The 20,740-nt window shown below is 43.0% G+C and overlaps 1 protein-coding gene across 1 annotated transcript in view; it reads left to right on the forward strand.

Annotated features, from left to right (window-relative positions):
- The window catches only part of SMC6 (structural maintenance of chromosomes 6), a 91,545-nt gene that overhangs the window by 22,715 nt on the left and 48,090 nt on the right, over positions 1-20,740 (forward strand). Inside the window, exons 6-14 of the mRNA XM_038740315.1 lie at positions 5,149-5,210; positions 7,508-7,588; positions 8,415-8,516; positions 9,490-9,609; positions 9,718-9,816; positions 15,864-16,010; positions 17,053-17,141; positions 17,284-17,448; positions 18,557-18,735. Of these exons, the coding sequence (XP_038596243.1) occupies positions 5,149-5,210; positions 7,508-7,588; positions 8,415-8,516; positions 9,490-9,609; positions 9,718-9,816; positions 15,864-16,010; positions 17,053-17,141; positions 17,284-17,448; positions 18,557-18,735 (1,044 nt within the window). The remainder of the gene's footprint in view (positions 1-5,148; positions 5,211-7,507; positions 7,589-8,414; positions 8,517-9,489; positions 9,610-9,717; positions 9,817-15,863; positions 16,011-17,052; positions 17,142-17,283; positions 17,449-18,556; positions 18,736-20,740) is intronic.

Consider the following 20,740-nt stretch of genomic DNA (forward strand, 5'->3'; position numbering starts at 1 on the left):
ACACACACAAACGCACAGGGCAGGGAATGTGTCTGTGGTGCTCTCCCAAACGCTCAGCACAGTGCTGTGCACACAGCAAGCACTCAGTAAATACCATTGACTGACAGGCGAACATGGGCTGGACCACCATGATAAGTGCCACCTCCACCCGGGGCCTCCTTCCCGCTCCCCCAGTTGATTTCTCTGGGCCTCAGTTACCTCATCTGTAAAACGGGGATTAGGGATGTGAGCCTCATGTGGGACAGGGACTGTCTCCAACCCTGTTTGCTTTTTTCCACCTCAGCGCTTAGTACAGTGCCTGGCACACAGTAAATGCTTTACAAGTACCACAGTCACTATTATTGTTATTAGTGGTGCCAGAATTAGCTTACATGTTCATATTGGTCCTACTCAGCTTCAGCCTTCACATCTACTTTACCAACCTCAGTAGTTTGACCGGCTGTTCTGCCCTATGACTTCTAGGATTTCCGAGATCTAACGTTGAGGAACAGGAGTTCCCAAGCGCTTAGTACAGTGCTCTGCACATAGTAAGCGCTCAATAAATATGATTGATTGATGATCTACTTTACCAACCTCAGTAGTTTGACCAACTGTTCTTCCGTATGACTTGAAGGATTTCCAAAATCTAAAGTTGAGGAACAGGAGGATCAATGGATAATTTAACTTTGGTTTCACGCAACAGCATAATAGAAACCGCTTTCTTGAGGCGGCGTAGAATAGCGAGTGATTCAAAATAAAAGAGCTTGAAAGAGCTCCCGAAAAGTTCACTTTTCTCACCTCTACCTGTAACCAACTTCTGGTTCGACAGGGTAGGAAGTGTAGGATCAAATGCCATTAGAAGGTCCTTGCCGGCAAATACTCTGTGGTTTCCTGGTCCTCCCCCAGGTCTGACCTGCCGCCAGAAGTAAGAAATCCCAACCGGAGGGAAGATGTATTAATGGTAGAGGTTTCTGAACAAAGAACAGCTGGCGTGTCTTGTGTGGTAGGTGGGCTCAGCAGGAGTCCTGAAAGTAGCTGGCCGGCGTGGGTGGCAGAGACTGCGGCAGCGACTTCAGCAGTTAGCTTGGCAACCTCTTGCTGGTTTAGAGAAGTAGCATGGCCTAATGGATAGAGGACGGGCCAGAGAGTCTGAAGGACCGGAGTATATTGTTATGGCTTGGTCTTGGCTCAATGCTGCGATCACTATGGGTGTTATTGGGTCCTACAAATAAAAAAACCCAAAAACTTTGTGCTCACGTGCAAAGGGCTGCACCCGTGCCCACTTACTTATACCCTGTGCTGCAACCAATAATGTAATAATACTTCTTATGGTATTAAGTGCTTACTACATGCCGGGCACTGTACTGAGCGCTGGGATGGATACAAGCAAATTGGGTTGGACAGTCCCTGTCCCACATGAGGCTCATCATCATCAATCGTATTTATTGAGCGCTTACTATGTGCAGAGCACTGTACTAAGCGCTTGGGAAGTACAAATTGGCAACATATAGAGACAGTCCCTACCCACAGTAATCCCCATATTCCAGATGAGGGAACTGAGGCCCAGAGAGGTGAAGTGACTTGCTCAAGGTCACACAGCAGACAAGCGGCAGAGCCGGGATTAGAACCTGTGACCTTCCGATTCCCAGGCCCGTGCTCGATCCGCTACGCCATGCTGCTTCTCAAAATCCCGATTGTCAGGAAAAAGAGTGTGAGTGGCACTGTGCAGACCCCTGGCAATTCCTTTTTTAGGGTTTTTCTTCCCCAAATCCCTGGGACCAGACCGAAGCTTCTCCATTGTTTGTGATGGGAGATGCTACCATTATTACGGTTTCCTGTTTCCGTTTTGTTTTTTTCAAGTGAGTTTGGGTGGATACTCTAGCTTGTAAGATACTTGTGGGCAGGGAATGGGACTTACCAACACTTTGTATTCATTCAGTCATATTTGTTAAGAATCTTACTATGTTCAGAGCACTGTACTAAGCGCTTGGGCACATGCAATACACCAATAAACTGACACATTCCCTGTCCCCAGTGAGATGGGGGAGGCAGACATCAATGCAAATAAATAAAATCACAGATGTGTACATAAGTGCTGTGGGGCTGGGGTGGGGGAAGAGCAAAGGGAGCCATTGAGGGTGGTGCAGAAGGGAGTGGGAGATGAAAAGTGGGGCTTAATCTGGGAAGGCCTCTTAGAGGAATTGTGCCTTCAAATAAGGCTTTGAACGGGGTGGGGGAGAGTAATTGTCATTCGGATTTGAGGAGGGAAGGTATTCCAGGCCAAAGGCAGGATGTGAGACATGTGAGATCGAGGCACAGTGAGAAGGTTAGCACTAGAGGAGCGAAGTGTCTGGAGCAGCTGTCGAGGGTGGTGGGCATGGGTGTCAGTAAGGGTGGAGAAGTAGTTTTGCCAGGCAGAGGGGAGGGCACAAGGATAAACTCAAAGTGGACAAAGTCGGTCTGATATTTAGGTTTCTGCCAGCAGCCCTCTGCGCCTCGAGCACAAGAGCGAAGGAGGCGGACTGTGCAGGTGATCCAGGGCTGTGGCTTAGTGGTATGATATCGGTGAAGGGATAGGGGAGCAAGGGAATTGAGGTCAGTGGAGAGGTTGGTGTTGAGAACGTCTCTTTGGTCATCGAGAGAGGGTAGTTTGGCTATGGAGGCCAAGTGTGGCATGGTGAGTTGAGAGAAAATTGGATGGGGTCCAGAGATCAGGGATCTCTGTGGAGGAATAGTCCAGATTTACAGGGAGGGTGGTGTGTGGGAGAGGAAGCAAGTGAGGAAGCTCCATCCAAACTGCTATCAGGCTGATCCAAACACTTCTTATATCCCGCCTTGACCACTGCATCAGCTTCCTCGCTGACCTCCCTGCCTTCTGTCTCTCCCCACTCCAGTCCTTACTCAACTTTGCTGGCAGAATCATTTTTTGGAAAAGACATTCAGTCCATAGCTCCCCAACACTCGAAAACCTCCAATGGTTGTTCTTCCACCACCACATTAAACAGAAATGCCTCATCATCAGCTTTAAAGCAGTCAATCAGCCCTCCCCTTCCTACTTGCCCTACTTTCATTCATTCATTCATTCATTCATTCATTCATTCATTCATTCTCCTCGTGGGCAGAGATTGCGTCTACCAACTTGTTATTGTACTCTTCCAAGAACTTAGCACAGTGCTTTGCACATAGTAAGCACTTAACAAATACCATTAAAAGAAAAGTAAGCACCATTGATTGGTTATTAGCCACTCAATACATATCACTGATTGAGTAATTATCTTTTTCAGGTCTCACCAGTCCTTGTGTCCGCCTCATTTCTTAGCTACCTCTCCTTTCCCTCTCTTCCTCACCCTAATCAAAAGATTAGTACATTGACTAATCAATAGTATGTATTGAGCACCTACTGTGTGCAAAGTACAGTAATAAGCATTTGGGAGAATACAATCATTAGTAGGTATGATCCTTGCGCCCAAGGAGCTTATGATACAGGACGGAGGCGGATATTAAAAAAACAAATTATAGGCAGGAGGAAACAGTAAATGATGAAGAAATTTACAGTAGTGCTATGGGAAGTTCAGTCATTCATTCAGTCGTATTGAGCGCTTACCGTGTGCAGAGCACTGTACTAAGCGCTTGGGAAGTACAAGTTGGCAACATATAGAGACGATCCCTACCCAACAACGGGCTCACAGTCTAGAAGGGGGAGACAGACAACAAAACAAAACATGGACAGGTGTCAAGTCATCAGAATAAATAGAAATAAAGCTAGGTGCACGTCATTAAGAAAATAAATAGAATAGTAAATATGTACAAGTAAAATAAATAGAGTAATAAATCTGTACAAACATACATACAGGCGCTGTGGGGAGGGGAAGGAGGTAGGCTGGGGAGGGGATGGGGAGGAGGAGAGGAAAAGAGGGAAGTTGTAAGTGTTTAGCTTATACAGAAGTGCTGAAGTTCCAGTTTGGGAAGATTTAGGGTAGGGAAATGTGAGCTCGGTCAGGGAGACTTCCTGGAAGTGATGTGATTTCAAAAGGGCTTTGAAGGTGAGCGAGAGAACGGTCTGCCGGATGTGAAGGAGGAAGGGGGTCCAAGCAAAAGGGAGTGTGTGATTGAGCAAGGGGTTAATGGTGGGAGAGAAGAGAATGAAGCGCAGTGAGTAGGTTGGCTTGAGAGGAACGAATTAAAGTGAGGTGGGGTGTCGTGGGAAAAGAGCGAGGAGACACAGTGGGGAGAAAAGTGATTGCCTTAAAGCAGATGGTTAGGAGTTTCCCCTTGATGCGGTAACCTTTGGAAGGTTTTGAGGAGTGGAAAGACCTGCCCAGAACAATCAATCAATCAATCAATCGTATTTATTGAGCGGTTACTGTGTGCAGAGCACTGTACTAAGCGCTTGGGAAGTACAAGTTGGGAACATCTAGAGACAGTCCCTACGCAACAGTGGGCTCACAGTCTAAAGGGGGGGAGACAGAGAACAAAACCAAACGTACTAACAAAATAAAATAAATAGAATAGATATGTACAAGTTAAATAAATAAATAGAGTAATAAATATGTACAAACATATATACGTATATACAGGTGCTGTGGGAAGGGAAGGAGGTAAGATGGGGGAGATGGAGAGGGGGACGAGGGGGAGAGGAAGGAAGGTTTTAGAAAAATGAGCCCAGCAGCAGAGAAAGGAACGGGCCGCAGAGGGGAGAGACTAGGGGCAGGAAAGTCAGCGAGGAGGCTGTTGTGGTATCAGGAGGCTGATAGACTAGAAGTGGATTTCAGATTGTAAGCCCATTGCGGGCAGGGAATACGTCTGTTATACTGTACTCAAGTGCTTAGCACAGCGCTCTGCACACCGTAAACGCTCAATAAATACAATTGATCAAATTTTAAAATTTTGCATGATTTGAAATTTTATTTTGCTCTGTAGAGGACATTTTCCTGGGTCTTCCGTATTGAAAACCTATCAGAATAAAAAATTTCGGGGTGGTTTTTTGCGATTTGTTCCAACCAGGGTTTATTGTGTGCATGTTTGGCAACCTCTTGATAGATTATGGAAAAAGTAAATTTGAAGATGCTTTTTTAGTCAACAGAGAAACTGAATTGAAAAAGCCTAATTTTTATTATTATTATTATTATTATTTTGCTACATTCATTTTGTTGTATCCCCTACCTTTAGGAAGCTTGGTTTCTTCTAAGAAAGAAGAACTTATTGCAATTCTTGATCACTTTAACATCCAGGTAACTCCTAAAATCATTTGTCACATGAGTTTATAATTTGTCTTTGCTTTGCAGCATGCTGTAGTAGAAGGAGCCCAGGACAAGGAGTCTGTCAATTTGAGGTGTCCGCAGGACACCCAAGTAGAAAAGCAGTGTGGCTCAGTGGAAAGAGCATGGGCTTTGGAGACAGAGGTTGTGGGTTCAAATTCCGGCTCCGCCGATTGTCAGCTGTGTGACTTTGGGCAAGTCACTTAACTTCTCTGGGCCTCAGTTACCTCATCTGTAAAATGAGGATTAATCAATCAATCAATCGTATTTATTGAGCGCTTACTGTGTGCAGAGCACTGTACTAAGCACTTGATTAAGACTGCGAGCCCCCCGTGGGACAACCTGATCACCTTGTAACCTCCCCAGCGCTTAGAACAGTGCTTTGCACATAGTAAGCGCTTAATAAATGCCATCCAAAAAAAAAGTAGATATATCTTGAAGGCGGGAGGAAATGCGAGACTGCAGGGAAGGAGGGGTCAGGGCTGGAGATGTAGACTTGGAATCATCTGCATAAGGATGGTAATTGAAGCCATGGGAGCGAATGAGTTCTCCAAGGGAGTGGATATAAACTGAGCCCTGAGGGATCCCAACTGTCGGAGGGTAGGAGGCAGAGGAGGAGGCAGGAAAAGAGGCTGAGAAGGAGCAGTCAGAGATAAGAGGAGAACCAATAACAATAATAATGTTGGTATTTGTTAAGCGCTTACTATGTGCTAAGCACTGTTCTAAGCCCTGGGAGGATACAAGGTAATCAAGGTTGTCCCAGGTGGGGCTCACGATCTTAATCCCCATTTTACAGATGAGGGAACTGAGGCCCAGAGAAGTTAAGTGACTTGCCCAAAGTCACACAGCTGAGAAGTGGCAGGGCCGGGATTAGAACCCGCGACCTGTGACTCCCAACCAAGTGAGGACAGTGTCCGTGAATCTAAGGTTGGATAATGTTTCGAGTAGGGGTGGGGGGTCTGCCGTATCAAAGGTGGCTGAGGGGTCTAGGACAATTAGGATGGGGTAGAGGCTGTCAGATTTAGCAAGAAGAAGGTCATTGGTTACCCTAGAGAGGGCTGTTTCTGTGGCGCCAAGTGGGTGGAAGCCAGATTCGGGGTGGGGGGGGATCTAAGAGTGAGTTGGTGACTAGGAAGTGGAGACAGTGGGTGTAAACAACTCCCTGAAGAAGTTTGGAGAGAAATGGTAGGAGGGAAAAAGAGGGTGATAACTGGAGGGAGTCATGGGGTCAAGAGAGGGTATATTTAGAATAGGGGAGACATAGGCACATTTGAAAGCAGTGGGAAAGAATAATAATAATAATAATGGCATTTATTAAGCGCTTACTATATGCAAAGCACTGTTCTAAGTGCTGGGGAGGTTTCAAGGTGATCAGGGTGTCCCATGGGGGGCTCACAGTCTTCATCCCCGTTTCAAGGTGATCAGATTGTCCCATGGGGGCGGCTAACAGTCTTAATCCCCATTTTGTAGATGAGGGAATTGAGGCCCGGAGAAGTAAAGTGGCTCAGTGGAAAGAGTTTGGAGTCAGAGGTGATGGGTTCAAATCCCAGCTCCACCAATTGTCAGCTGTGTGACTTTGGGCAAGTCACTTCACTTCTTGAACCCCCCCCCCCCCCAGCGCTTAGAACAGTGCTTTGCACATAGTAAGCGCTTAATAAATGCCCTCATTATTATTATTATTATCATTATTAAAGTGACTTGCCCAAAGTCACACAGCTGACAAGTGGCGGGGCTGGGATTTGAACCCATGACCTCCGACTCCAAAGCCAGAAGTAGGTGTCCAGGTTATTAGGGGGAAGTGGTGGTGGGAGCGGGGTGGGGGGAGAACAGGAAATTTGAGAAGGGAGTTTAAGAGTTTAATGTCTGGAACAGCTGGTGGGGGCAGTGGGTATGGGAGTGAATTAGGAAGGAGAATTATTTTACTTTTGTACATGTACTTACGTACGTATCCATAATGTAGTTTCATGTCTGTCTTCCCTTCTAGGCTGTAAATTTCCAGTGGGCAGGGGCCGTGACTGTCTGCTCTGTTTTATCATGTTTCCCCAGGCATTTTGTACAATTCTCTCACACAGTAAGCACTCACCATCACCATCAATTGATACTCTGGACATAATCTTATTCCCGAATCGGTCTAGTAGCATCTGTCAGCATTGATTAATGTGTAAATGGCACTTAGAATGAAAAGAGTTATCGACCCCTGACTGAGGATCCTTGTTAGCCCAATTTCGCTTTATTTAGGGGGTCCTTGAAGTTCTTTCTTTGTATTTCAGGTGGATAATCCAATTTCAGTTTTAACACAAGAGATGAGTAAGCACTTCTTGCAAACAAAAAATGAAGGTGATAAATACAAAGTAAGGACCATTTCATATTATATGTCATTACCTGAGAGGGATGCCTTTTTAGATACATAAAGCCGATCATGCAGAGCTTAACTTTTCCTGAGCAGACTGACAGGGGGGACAGTTTTATGTAACAGCATTCATTATTAAACTGTGAAAATGTTTCACAAGAACGAGAGTACTATTACCGTGCAAAGCCGTTGTTTTTCTTAATAGAAAAAGAAATTAATCTTTCAGAGGTAATTTTTTCTGAAAGTGAATGAGGAAGATTTGACAGGAAACCACCACTTTTTCTCTTTCTGATGTGGGTTTAGTTTGCAGTTTTAATCCTGGAGTACCTTAGAACTTCACAGCCTATAATACATAGAAAGCATTCATAACTCCATAATTGGTGTTAATATTATATTTTTTTACGTGGATCGTTAAAAGAATTAAAATGATTTTGTATTTGACAGTGTCCTGATTCAGAAGATGGAGTTAAATGATGTGGAAGTATTTTACATGAGCCTTTTGTTGGAGCAGATTATAATGAGGAATGAGAAATTAATTTTAGTCCTTTTGCCTTAAAGGTGGCTGAATAGTTAAAAAGTGTTTCATAGTGGAATAGCATGGGGTGTATCTTGCTTTCAACAATGTAGAAAGGCACCTGCAAAAGAGTTTGTGGTTACAAAGTGCAGTGCGTTAAGGAAATTGTACTTTTGGCATAGGTCCATATGGAATATTTGTGTGCTTAACTGAAAATTAGAATTCAGGAAGACTGATTTTTTTTTTAATATGTAATTCTCCAGTACAGTGCCGGAAAATGCCCATTAAATATAGTTTTTATGTTCTGGTTTAGTTTTTTATGAAAGCAACCCAGCTTGAACAGATGAAAAATGATTACTCACACATTATGGAGAAAAAAGCAAGGACACACGATCAGATAGAACAAGGAGAGGAGGTATGAAAACTGTTATCCTGAATCTTAAATGTAAACGCGCTTCCTAAATATCCCGCAACTCACAGAATGAAATCAGAGGTTCCTGGCTGAGCCAAGCACTTAGTACAGTGCTCTGCACACAGTAAGCACTCAATAAATACGATTGAATGAATGAATGTTAATTTTTTGAATATCCTTTTAATTTGATATTGAACTGTGTCCGAATCCAACTACCTTGTACCTACCCCAGCACTCAATACAGTGCCTGGCACATAGTCTGCGCTTAACAAATACCATAATTATTAATTTTAGTTCACATCAGGGTATCTTTTATAAAATCCTTTCATTCAATCGTACTTATTGAGCACTTACTGTGTGCAGAGCACTGTACTAAGTGCTTGGGAAGTACAAGTTGGCGAGGATCTGAGTTCTAATCCGGCTCTGCCATGTGTCTACCTTGAGACCTTGGGTAAGTCACTTCATTCATTCATTCAGTTCACTCAGTCGTATTTATTGAGCGTTTACTGTGTGCAGAGCATTGGACGAAGCGCTTGGAAAGTACAATTCAGCAACAGATAGAGACAATCCCTACCCAACAAACCAGACAACAAAACAAAACAAAACAAGTAGCCAGGCGATAATAGCATCCAATTCTCTCAAATTCACATCACTTCTCTGTGCCTTAGGATTAAGACTGTGATCCTCATGAGGGTATGGACTGGGTCCAACCCCATTAGCTTTATTGAGGGATATATTTTGAAGTACATGATTAAAAAACAATAGTAAAGGTTCTGTGGGACTTTTTTTAAAAGAATATTCTCATAGCAATAAGATATGGCACCTAAAAAGGGATCCTAAAAATCCCCCAAACTTGCACAGATTCTGTTTTTAACAGTGGACCTAACAAAACCATCTGAGTAGTTATATTTTCATTCCTTGCGGTTCAGCTATGAAAACATTCTTTCTTTCTTTTTTTTTTTTTTTTTTTGGAAAGCGTCTTTTAGAACTCAAGCGAAACTGTGTGGAGAAAGAGGAACTTTTCAAAAGCATTGCTGCCTTGAGTGAACTGAAAGTGAATCTGGAGAATCTGAAGCATGAGATGGCTTGGGCAGTGGTAATTTCTACTTGAATAATCATTTTCAGAGTGGGAATATATTTAGTTGCATTCATGCTTTCTAAATGATCTCTCCCAGAATGCTTTACTGAGTAATATTTCTCTTAGGTTGGCGAAATTGAAAATCAAACCGAGGAAATGAGAGGTATTATTAAAAATGAAGAAAGCCAAAATGCGCGGTATAATCAGAAGCTGTTGGATTGCGAGGTAAGCATTTTTTGTTCACTTATGTTGCCTGTGGTTGTTGACTTCTTTGCAGTGGTGCAAGAGTTTTTAATTTTTGATTTTGTGCCTTTTTGATAACATTTTTGGCTCACGACCTTATTCCATCCATAGAATTGATGGCCACCAGATGCATCTTTTACAGTAACTTGGGTTGAATGAGTTCGATTTTATTCCTTTCGTTTCCAAACAAATTGCCTTGATTAGCTAGGAATGAGTCGCTTTGGGTCAGATACACAGGTAGAATTCCTGCCGTCTCTTTAGCAGCCTCTGTAGCTGTGTGAAGACAAAAAATTAAGGAGGGAAGTCTATTCCGAGTGAAGCGTTATATTACAGTTAAAAACACCCGATTCATATTAGGCCCATCTTTCGGATTCTGAGGAAATGGCGTAAACATATTTTTGGAAACTTTGGAATCAGTCAACACCATCCATGGTACTTATTGAGCTCTTGCTGTGTGCACAGCACTGTAGCATAGCGGATTGAGCTCGGGCCCGGGATGACGTCAGAAGGTCATGGGTTCCAATCCCAGCTCTGCCACTTGCCTGCTCTGTGCCTTTGGGCAAGTTACTTCACTTCTCCGGGCCTCATTTACTCCATCTATAAAATGGGGGATTAAGACTGTGAGCCCCATGTGTAGGACAGGGACTGTGTCCATCCTGATCACCTTGTGTCTACTCCAGCGCTTAGAGTGCTTGGGAGATTTGGCCCGGGAAGCAGCGTGGCTCAATGGAAAGAGCCCGGGCTTGGGATTCAGAGGTCGTGGGTTCTAATCCCGAGTCCGCAACTTGTCAGCTGTGCGCCTTTGGGGAAGACGCTTAACTTCTCTGTGCCTCAGTTACCTCATCTGGAAAATGGGGGTTACGACTGTGAGCCCCACTTGGGACAACCCGATTACCTTGTGTCTACCTCAGCGCTTAGAACAGTGCTTGAAGGCACATAGCAAGTGCTCAACAATTTTCATTATTATCAACTCTTAGAACAGTGCTTGGCACATAGTAATAATAATAATAATAATGACGGTTTTTGTAAGCGCTTAACAAATACCATCATTTTTACAGTATAGTTGGTAGACGTGTTCCTTGCCCACAAGAAGCTTACAGTCTAGAACAGTAAAATTTTGAATGCAGTTTTCTTTCTGTAGACATACACATGTGTTTACCATATAAACACAAGGCAAGGAACTCCATCTAATTCCTTCGTCTGTATTCCTTCCCAGTGGTCAGGACAGCGCTCTGCTCACATTCATCAGTCAGCACAACAGAGTTGGTAGACACATTCCCTGCCCACAAGGAGTTTACAGTCTAGAGCTGAAGACGGGCAGTGTAACTAATTTATAATATATGCTTTATGAATATATTCGTAAATGCTGTGGAGTTGAGGGAGGGGTGAATAGCAGATGAGCAAAGGTCACAGATCCAAGTGCACTTGGATTTTGGATTATTTAGCTAGCTTGTACTTCCCAAGCGCTTAGTACAGTGCTCTACACACAGTAAGCGCTCAATAAATACAATTGATTGATTGATTGCACAAAGTACTTACTGTTGCTATTCTTTATTCTTTTAGAATTCAGAAGACTGATTTATATTCAGTCATATTTACGGAGCGTTTACTGTGTGCAGAGCACTGTACTAAGCGCTCGGCAGAGTGCAGTATAGCAACAAACAGACATATTCCTGCCCACAGTGAACTCACAGTCTAGAGGGGGAGACAGACATTAGTATAAATAAAGAGATAATAAATAAGTAAATTACAGATGTTATATACATGTGTGCTGTGGGGATGGGAGAGAGGGTCAATGAAGGCGTAAGTAAGAGCGGCCCAGAAGGAGTGGGAGAAGAGGAGAGCCTACTGCTATACAACTCCACACATTTCCAAATAATTAAGTTAGAGAAAATACCAATTTATGTGTACTGTATTTACAATACAGTTAGTTCTTGCCTTTCATGTTGTTCTACCAGAATGTCATTAAAGGCAGACAGCCCATGTAAGAAGCAGCATGGCCTAGTGGAAAGAACATGAGCTAGGAAGTCAGAGGACCCGGGTTTTAATCCTGCTGCCATTTGCCTGCTGTGTTACCTTGGGCAAGTCACTTAAGCTTCTTTGGGCCTCAGTTTCTTCATCTGTAAAATAAATCAGTGCCTCCTCTCCATCCTACTCAGGCAATGATTGAGGCTCTGGTGAGACAAAGACTATATCTGACTTGATTATGTTGTATCTACCCACAAAGAAGCAGTGTGGTTTAGTGGAAAGAGCACGGGTTTGGGAGTCAGATGTCGTGGGTTCTAATCCTGGCTCTGCCACTTGTCAGCTGTGTGACTTTGGGCAAGGCATTTAACTTCTCTGTGCCTCAGTTACCTCATCTGGAAAATGGGGGTTAAGACTGCGAACCCCACGTGGGACCATCTGATTGCCTTGTATCTACCCCAGTGCTTTGAACAGGGCTTGAAACATAGTACGCACTTAACAAATCATTATTATTATTACTCCAGCACTTAGTACAGTGCTTGGCACAAAATAAGCTCTTAATGAATTCCACAATTATTATTATTATTATTATTAATAGCTTTATTATTATTGTCATTGACTTGAAACAATTTACAGCACAATTGCAAATCAGCTGTAGATAGCGCTGCAAAAGCAACCGCAAGGTGCAATAAGCAATTCCCGGCTAGGTGCCAAAGGAAGTCTTGAGTTGTCTCTGGAACTGGATCTGTGAAAGCTGCTATTCTGGCCTTGGCATAGCCCGGGAATGCTGTTGGTGATGAGCATTTGCTGCTGTTTTTTTCCCACCTCCTTCTTCCTAACCAACATCCTCGATCTCCTTCCTCTATATTCTACCACCAGTCTAGGGTTAGTGGGGAAGAGCTCTGCACACAGTAAGCGCTCAGTAAATGTGATTGAATGAAGAGGTGTGGTGGTGGCTAAGAGGAAGCAGTGAGGGAGCAGCAGGATCAATGAAGGGAATCCTCCATTTAAGACTATCTCACTCAATACATCCTCCGTTGTACTTTCGAATGAGTTCACACAAATGCCCAACTCTCTCTCTAACCGCTTTATCGCGCTCATTGCACCCTCCAAGTTTTTGCCGTTTCCCGTTAGCATTTCTTCCCAGACTCCTCAAATGAAAAATGATCTGGGCAGCAGACTTGGAGAGGGGAGAACCCAAGTGCTTAGTACAGTGCTCTGCACACAGTAAGCGCTCAATAAATACGATTGAACGAGTGAATGAAAGGGAGGTCCGCAAGGAGTCTATAATCGTTCATGTTCCACAGAACACCACTCTCCCCATCTTAAAAAAACCAACTAAATTCAGGAAGCCTTCTCCGACTAACCTCTCAAGTTCCCACGCTGTTCTCCCCTCCATCATCATCAATGGAATTTATTGAGCGCTTACTGTGTGCAGAGCACTGTACTAAGTGCTTTGGAGACTACAATATGGCAGGCTTGACAGACATGTTCCCTGCCCACAGAGACCTCCCTTTTTGATGCCTGTGGACTTTCATTCATACCCCGAGGACTTTGCTATTCATCCAGCACTTAGAACAGTGCTTTGCACATAGTAAGCGCTTAACAAATGCCATCATTATTATTATTATCCCTCCCCGTACACTACCCTCCGCCTCCAAGCAAACGTGAACATATCTTTATACTCTGTTTCTTCTTCTATCAGTTTCCCCCACCAGATTGTAAGTTCCTTTGGGCAGGGATTGCATTTGCTCTCCCCTAGTGCTTAGGACAGTGTTGTGCACACAGTAAGCAATCAGTAAACATCACTGATAGATTGATAAGGTACTTTGAGGACGTATATAGTCATGCAGGCTTTCAATGAACCAAAGTAAAGTTAGCTTTTAACATATTTAGATGCAAGAAGTTCAAAAAGACTCAGAGGGGATTTTTCCTGTACCTTTAAGTTAGCAGATCCAAGAAAAAACATAAATAATAACATTTCAAACTACAATCAATCAATCAATCGTATTTATTGAGCGCTCACTATGTGCAGAGCACTGTACTAAGCGCTTGGGAAGTACAAATTGGCATCAGAGACAGTCCCTACCCAACAGTGGGCTCACAGTCTAAAAGGGGGAGACAGAGAACAGAACCAAACATACCAACAAAATAAAATAAGTAGGATAGAAATGTACAAGTAAAATAAATAAATAAATAAATAAATAGAGTAATAAATATGTACAACCATATATACATATATACAGGTGCTGTGGGGAAGGGAAGGAGGTAAGACGGGGGGATGGAGAGGGGGACGAGGGGGAGAGGAAAGAAGGGGCTCAGTTGGGAAGGCCTCCTGGAGGAGGTGAGCTCTCAGCAGGGCCTTGAAGGGAGGAAGAGAGCTAGCTTGGCGGATGGGCAGAGGGAGGGCATTCCAGGCCCGGGGGATGATGTGGGCCGGGGGTCGATGGCGGGACAGGCGAGAGTGAGGTACGGTGAGGAGATTAGCAGTGGAGCAGCGGAGGGTGCGGGCTGGGCAGTAGAAGGAGAGAAGGGAGGTGAGGTAGGAGGGGGCGAGTTTATGGAGAGCCTTGAAGCCCAGGGTGAGGAGTTTCTGCCTGATGTGCAGATTGATCGGTAGCCACTGGAGGTTTTTGAGGAGGGGAGTAATATGCCCAGAGCGTTTCTGGACAAAGATAATCCGGGCAGCAGCATGAAGTATGGATTGAAGTGGAGAGAGACACGAGGATGGGAGATCAGAGAGAAGGCTGATGCAGTAGTCCAGACGGGATAGGATGAGAGCTTGAATGAGCAGGGTAGCGGTTGGGATGGAGAGGAAAGGGCGGATCTTGGCAATGTTGTGGAGCTGAGACCGGCAGGTTTTGGTGACGGCTTGGATGTGAGGGGTGAATGAGAGAGCGGAGTCGAGGATGACACCAAGGTTGCGGGCTTGTGAGACGGGAAGGATGGAAGTGCCGTCAACAGAGATGGGAAAGTCAGGAAGAGGGCAGGGTTTGGGAGGGAAGACAAGGAGCTCAGTCTTCAACATGCATTACTGATGCATGTATTACTGCATCAGCCTCCCTTCTGACCTCCCACCGTCCTGCCTCTCCTCATTTCAGTCCATACCTCACTCTGCTTCCTGGGTTATCTTTCTATATAAATGTTCAGGGCGTCACCACCCCCGCCAACCTCAAAAATCTCCAGTGGTTGCCTTATCCACCTCCATATCAGACAAAAACTCCTTACTCTTGGCTTTAAAGCTCTCCATCACCCCTCCTACCTCACCTCCCTTCTCTCTTTGTATTGATGATGTCTGTCTCCCCTCCTCTGGACTGTGAGCCCGTTATGGGCAGGGATTTTCTCCATTGCTGCGTTGCACTTTCCAAGTTCTTAGTACAGTCCTCTGCACACAGTGCGTGCTCAATAAATACGATTGAATGAATGAATAATCAAGCTTAAAAGAAAGAACACTGATTGGGAAGTCAAGTAACTCAGGTTCTAATCCCAGTTATTCAGCTTGCCCATTAGATGACCTTAGGCAAGTCATTTTACCTCTCTGGGCTTCAGTTTCCTCATCTGCACCTGCGGCTGTGATACCCGCTTTCTCTGTCTTGTAGACTGCGAGTCCCGTGTGGGACAGGGATTATCCGATTGTCCTAAATCTAGCACAATGCTTGGCACAGAGTACTTCCTGATGAAAAATGAATAATAAAGATCCAAAAGAACATGGTTGTTCTAATATTCTTTTGCTCTAAGGAAATATCCTTATAAATGGGCTTATCGGCCAGCTTCAAGATATGAAAACTCTAGATCAGTGTCATTAAGAGGTTCTAGTTTAGTGTTATTACTACTGAATTTTTTATAATGCGAGTTCTGAGTGTGCTTCATGTCTGCTGAATCTGATCCAGGGCCTCTCTGTACAAAATTAGCTCAATCAACCGTATTAAGCCAAATCAGAACAGTGTTGAACTCTTCAATTGAATATGTTTCTGCTGAGATTTTTGTATAAATTTACCTTTTCATAAGAAAAGAAAACAAAATATCTTTCTGAGAGATTTATTTTATGGGGCTTTCTTTTTAAGGCCAGAGTAAATGAAGCGGAAGAGAAGTATAAGAAAATTCAAGATGAATTGGAAAAAATAACCGAAGAAGCAGTTGCTCTAGAACCCGAATATACTCAGTTAAAAGCGGATGTCAGGGCAAAGAAACAAGCTTACAATGATGCTGAGGTAAGAAAATGTTTTTCATTTATTTGAAAATAAATGAGATGCAATACCCCTCGAAGACAGGAGCCAAGTCTTTTGCTTCTTTTGAATGTCCCCAAGCACGTAATTCCGTTCCCTTTATATACGGGAGCCGGTTTGGCTTAGTGCAAAGACCATGGTCCTGGGGGCCAGAGGCCTGAGTGGAAATCCCAGCTTCATCATCAACCGTATTTATTGAGCACTTACTGTGTGCAGAGCACTGTACTAAGTGCTTAAGCTTCATCACTCGTGTGAGTCTTGGGCATGTTACTTAACTTCTGTGCTCCTCAGTTACCGCCTCTCTAAAATGGGGATGAAGACTGTGAGCCCCATGTAGGACGGGGACTGTATCCGATCTGATTACTTTGTATCTACCCCAGCACTTAGAACAGTGCTTGACACACATTAAGTGCTAAGCAGTTATTATTACTGTTATTATTATTGCTTAGTGATCGCTCCTGATAATGATGGTGTGCAAATTTCCCAACGTGATGCTTTTAATATTGGGTCCAGCACCTAAACTGCTAAGTAAAAATTCACCTGTCTGTCATGGGTGAGTTTGTGTGAGCCTGATCCAGTGGAAAGACCCCCAAAATTGGGAGTCTGGAGACTAATCCTAGCTCCACCACTTGTCACCACTGTGACCCTGGGCAAGTCATTTAACTTTTCTGAGCCCCAGTTGCGAATATTCATTCATTCATCCACTCAGTTGTATGTATTGAGCGCTTACTGTGTGCAGAGCACTGTACTATGCACTTGGGAAGTACAAGTTGGCAACATATAGAGACGGTCCCTACCCAACAGCGGGCTCACAGTCTAGAAGGGGGAGACAGACAACAAAACAAAACATTAACAAAATAAAATAAATAGAATAGTAAATATGTACAAGAGTAAATGTGCACAAGAGTGAAACAGGTATCCTCCATCTACGCCCAGCACTTGGTACATAGTGAGTGCTTAATAAACACCGTAATGATTATTTTCATGTTTAATTTACCCTTCTGCATTTCTTGAATTTTTGGGTCAGATTTTCTACAATCGCTCCTTGAACGAATACAAAACATTAGAAAAAGATGGTGAGCAACTCATGAAAAGGATCGAGGAACTCAAAAACAGGTAGAGTGTACTAGGTCCTTTCTTATTTCAGTAACTATATTGTAATAGTGTAGGTTCAGTCTTGCTGCATTTATTTAGCATTTTGAAATGTTGAATTTTCACACGTTCGCCATCTGAAATGGGAATTTTTGTGCACTTCTAGTGCGGATCAGATTTCGGAGCCTGAAAAGTTGGAAAGGCAGAAAAAAATTTTTCAGTTGAAAGAAAAGTCGAAAATTCTGTGTGATGAAGAACAATCAGTTTTTCAGGATATTGATCAATTTCAGAAAGCTATAATTAAGTATAAAGAAGAACAAAGTAAATTAAAGTAAGTATAAACTTCTTTTGCAAAGCTTGTAGTGCAGATCCCGCGTGCCATATAGCCTTGATTTGTTTTTAATGTGAGCTACAGATCTTCTCCTTTACATCAAATCTTGCATGTTGATATTTATTAAAAACAAAGGAGTAGTTTTTCTTGTACCTTTCAAATCTGAAGATCAAAAACTATTTAGAAGTTTTTTTTTTTAATCTTTCTCCTCAGTGGAGAGGCAGCAAGGCTTAGTGGATAGAGCACAGGCCTGGGAGTTAGAAGACGTGGATTTTAATCTCGGCTTCCGCTGTGTGACCTTGGGCAAGTCACTTAACTTCTCTGGGTCCTCATTTGCAAACACGGAGTAATGCTGTGAGCCCCAGGTGGGGAGGAACTGTGTCCAACTGTATATAAGATCATTATCTTGTATATACTCTGAGCTAGCGCCTGGCACACTGTAAGAATTTTCAAATACCATAAAAAAACCTGAAAACAACAACAAGAACTATTTATTGTATTGTGCTGTTTAGGTCAGTGCTAAGACCTTATTCCTGTCGACTCACTATTGCACTTTCCCCTTCTAATGGGTTGTGCTTTGGAATTCAAAGATGACAGAAAAAGTTCCCTTTGCAATTTTTTTTAGTAGAAATGCATGTATTCAGGTGACAGAGAAACACACATTTTCTGATGTACAGAAGTTTTAGTTTTTGAATTGTAATGAAAACAGTGAAGGTGAAGCTGCAGTTTCACTATTCCTGCACTTGAAATTATTCAGCAGCCTTGTAGTTCAACAGACTTATGAAGGTGATCTAGATCTTTGCAAAGTTTTCCCTCCCTTCCCCCATTTATATATTAGCAATTTCAGGTCGTCCACCAGCTTGACCCTGAACATTGAAATTTCAAAACTTAATATCGATAGAAGCAAAAAGGCCTTGGGGGACAGCGTTTTTCTGCACGGCAGTTTCTAAATTAGAAAAGTAACGACCGCTAGGAAATTGTCAAGCAACTGCTGATATTTGTTTTCTCGTAGGCTTCATGCCTTGTCTTGAATCCATACTAATTACCTAAGAGAAAAATAGCCAACCCATCTGCTGTAATTTTCCCCTTTCATTTCTTCTTTTTACAGGAGAGAAGAGCTTGCCGTGAAGCAAATGATGGGTCGCCAGCAAAAGCAGATAAAGGATTTGAAAGATAGTAAAACTGATCAGCTGAAAAGATTCGGTGCCCATATTCCATCCCTTCTTAAGGCAATAGAAGATGCGTATAGACAAGGGCGGTTTACTCAGAAACCAGTTGGCCCTCTTGGTATGTGATCTCAGACATAGCGATATAGCTGGGCTATAGCATAATCCCTCTCATATTGATTTTTGACTTTAAAAATCTTGCATTTGAATATATACCAATCAGGATGCCCTGAACAGTTCCAGATTCTTATAAGCCCATTGCTATTCGTAGCTCATAACTTCATTTTGCACTATGGCATGAGTGGAGGAAAGGAGAGCAAAAATAAACAATGTGAAGTTTTTGTTATGCTGTCTAGGGTGATCCTAGATTTAGAAATGATGCACTCCCTTTCTACTTGTTGGAAATAAATGTAATCCGGAGCTTCTGTTCGAAAGATTTACCTTTTCCAAGTATTATCATCATCACTATCAGTATGCACTTGACCCTTTACCCTTTAAGCACTTGATAGTCATCCCAACCTTAGCAGTACAGATATGTACATGCCTGTAATTTATTTTATTGTCGCTAGACTGAGCTCCTTCAATCAGTCGTTTTTATTGAGTGCTTACTATGTGTAGAGCACTCTACTAAACACTTTGGAGAGTGCAATGCAACAGAATTAACAGACACGTTCCCTTGTGGGCAAGGAATGTGTCTACCAACTCTGTAACACTGTACTGTCCCAGACACTTAGTGCAGAGCTTTGCCCACAGTAAGTGCTCAGTAAATCATCAGTCATATTTATTGAGCACTTACTATGTGCAGAGCACTGTACTAAGCGCTTGGGAAGTACAAATTGGCAACATATAGAGACAGTCCCTACCCAGCAGTGGGGTCACAGTCTAAAGTAATGCAACCTAGTGATGAATTGTTTGTGGGCAGAGAATGTGTATTAGCTGCATTCCTTTAGCGGTCTCCAAGTTCATCTGTGATAGTGTATGTTCTGTGGAGCCGCGTATTCGTATTAGGAAGTAAATTTGGGTCGGGTAATTTCTGTAATAGGGGGCCAAATGAAAGCATCCTCTACTGGCACTCTCATTCTCTTCCTCTGATTTACTTTGGCTCTGTTTTCCAGAAAGTTGGTTGCTTTTTTAAGAAAACTCTATTGAGAAGGCTCAGTGCGGCGGGAAGACAGCACAGTTATCAGCACCCATGAGGGTCATAGGGGGGTCCTCTTCTTTGTTTTTACTTAGTGACCTTTATCGGAAGTTTAGGCTACTGATCCAGATAAGTTGGATGTGCTTTGCTGTTTTTTCTCTTGTGTCAGTAGAGTTTTTGCACAGCTCTGCCAAGTGAATAAACCGAATCAATCAGTGGTATTTATTGAGCGCTTACCATGGGCAGGGCGCTGTACTGAGCGCTTAGGAGAGTACAATATCGAGGAGTGGGTGGACGCATTCCTGCCCACAACGAGCTTACGGTCTGGTTAGGAGGGTGGGGTGTAAGAGAAGCACCTTGATTGGACTGAGCGGGGCAGGAGGCGACGCGGGGAGGTGAGGGAAGAGAAAAAGGGGTCCTTTTGAGGGGCAGAGCAGCCCACAGCATTACCGGTCTCCCGAGCATATTTATTAATATATTAATATTTATATTATATAATATATTTATATTATATATTATTAATATTTATATTTATTAATAATATTTATTGCTCTATTTACTTTACTTGTACATATCTATTCTGTTTATTTTATTTTGTTAGTATGTTTGGTTTTGTTCTCTGTCTCCCCCTTTCAGACTGTGAGCCCACTGCTGGGTAGGGACTGTCTCTATATGTTACCAACTTGTACTTCCCAAGCGCTTAGTACAGTGCTCTGCACATAGTAAGCACTCAATAAATGCGATCGATGATGATGATTATTATCAATATATTAATATTTATATTATATATTAATATTTATTAATACTATTTATTGCTCTATTAATTTTACTTGTACATATCTATTCTATTTATTTTATTTTGTTAGTATGTTTGGTTTTGTTCTCTGTCTCCCCCTTTCAGACTGTGAGCCCACTGCTGGGTAGGGACTGTCTCTATATGTTACCAACTTGTACTTCCCAAGCGCTTAGTACAGTGCTCTGCACATAG

This window comes from Tachyglossus aculeatus, chromosome 1, assembly GCF_015852505.1.
Source record: "Tachyglossus aculeatus isolate mTacAcu1 chromosome 1, mTacAcu1.pri, whole genome shotgun sequence".
NCBI lineage: Eukaryota > Metazoa > Chordata > Mammalia > Monotremata > Tachyglossidae > Tachyglossus > Tachyglossus aculeatus.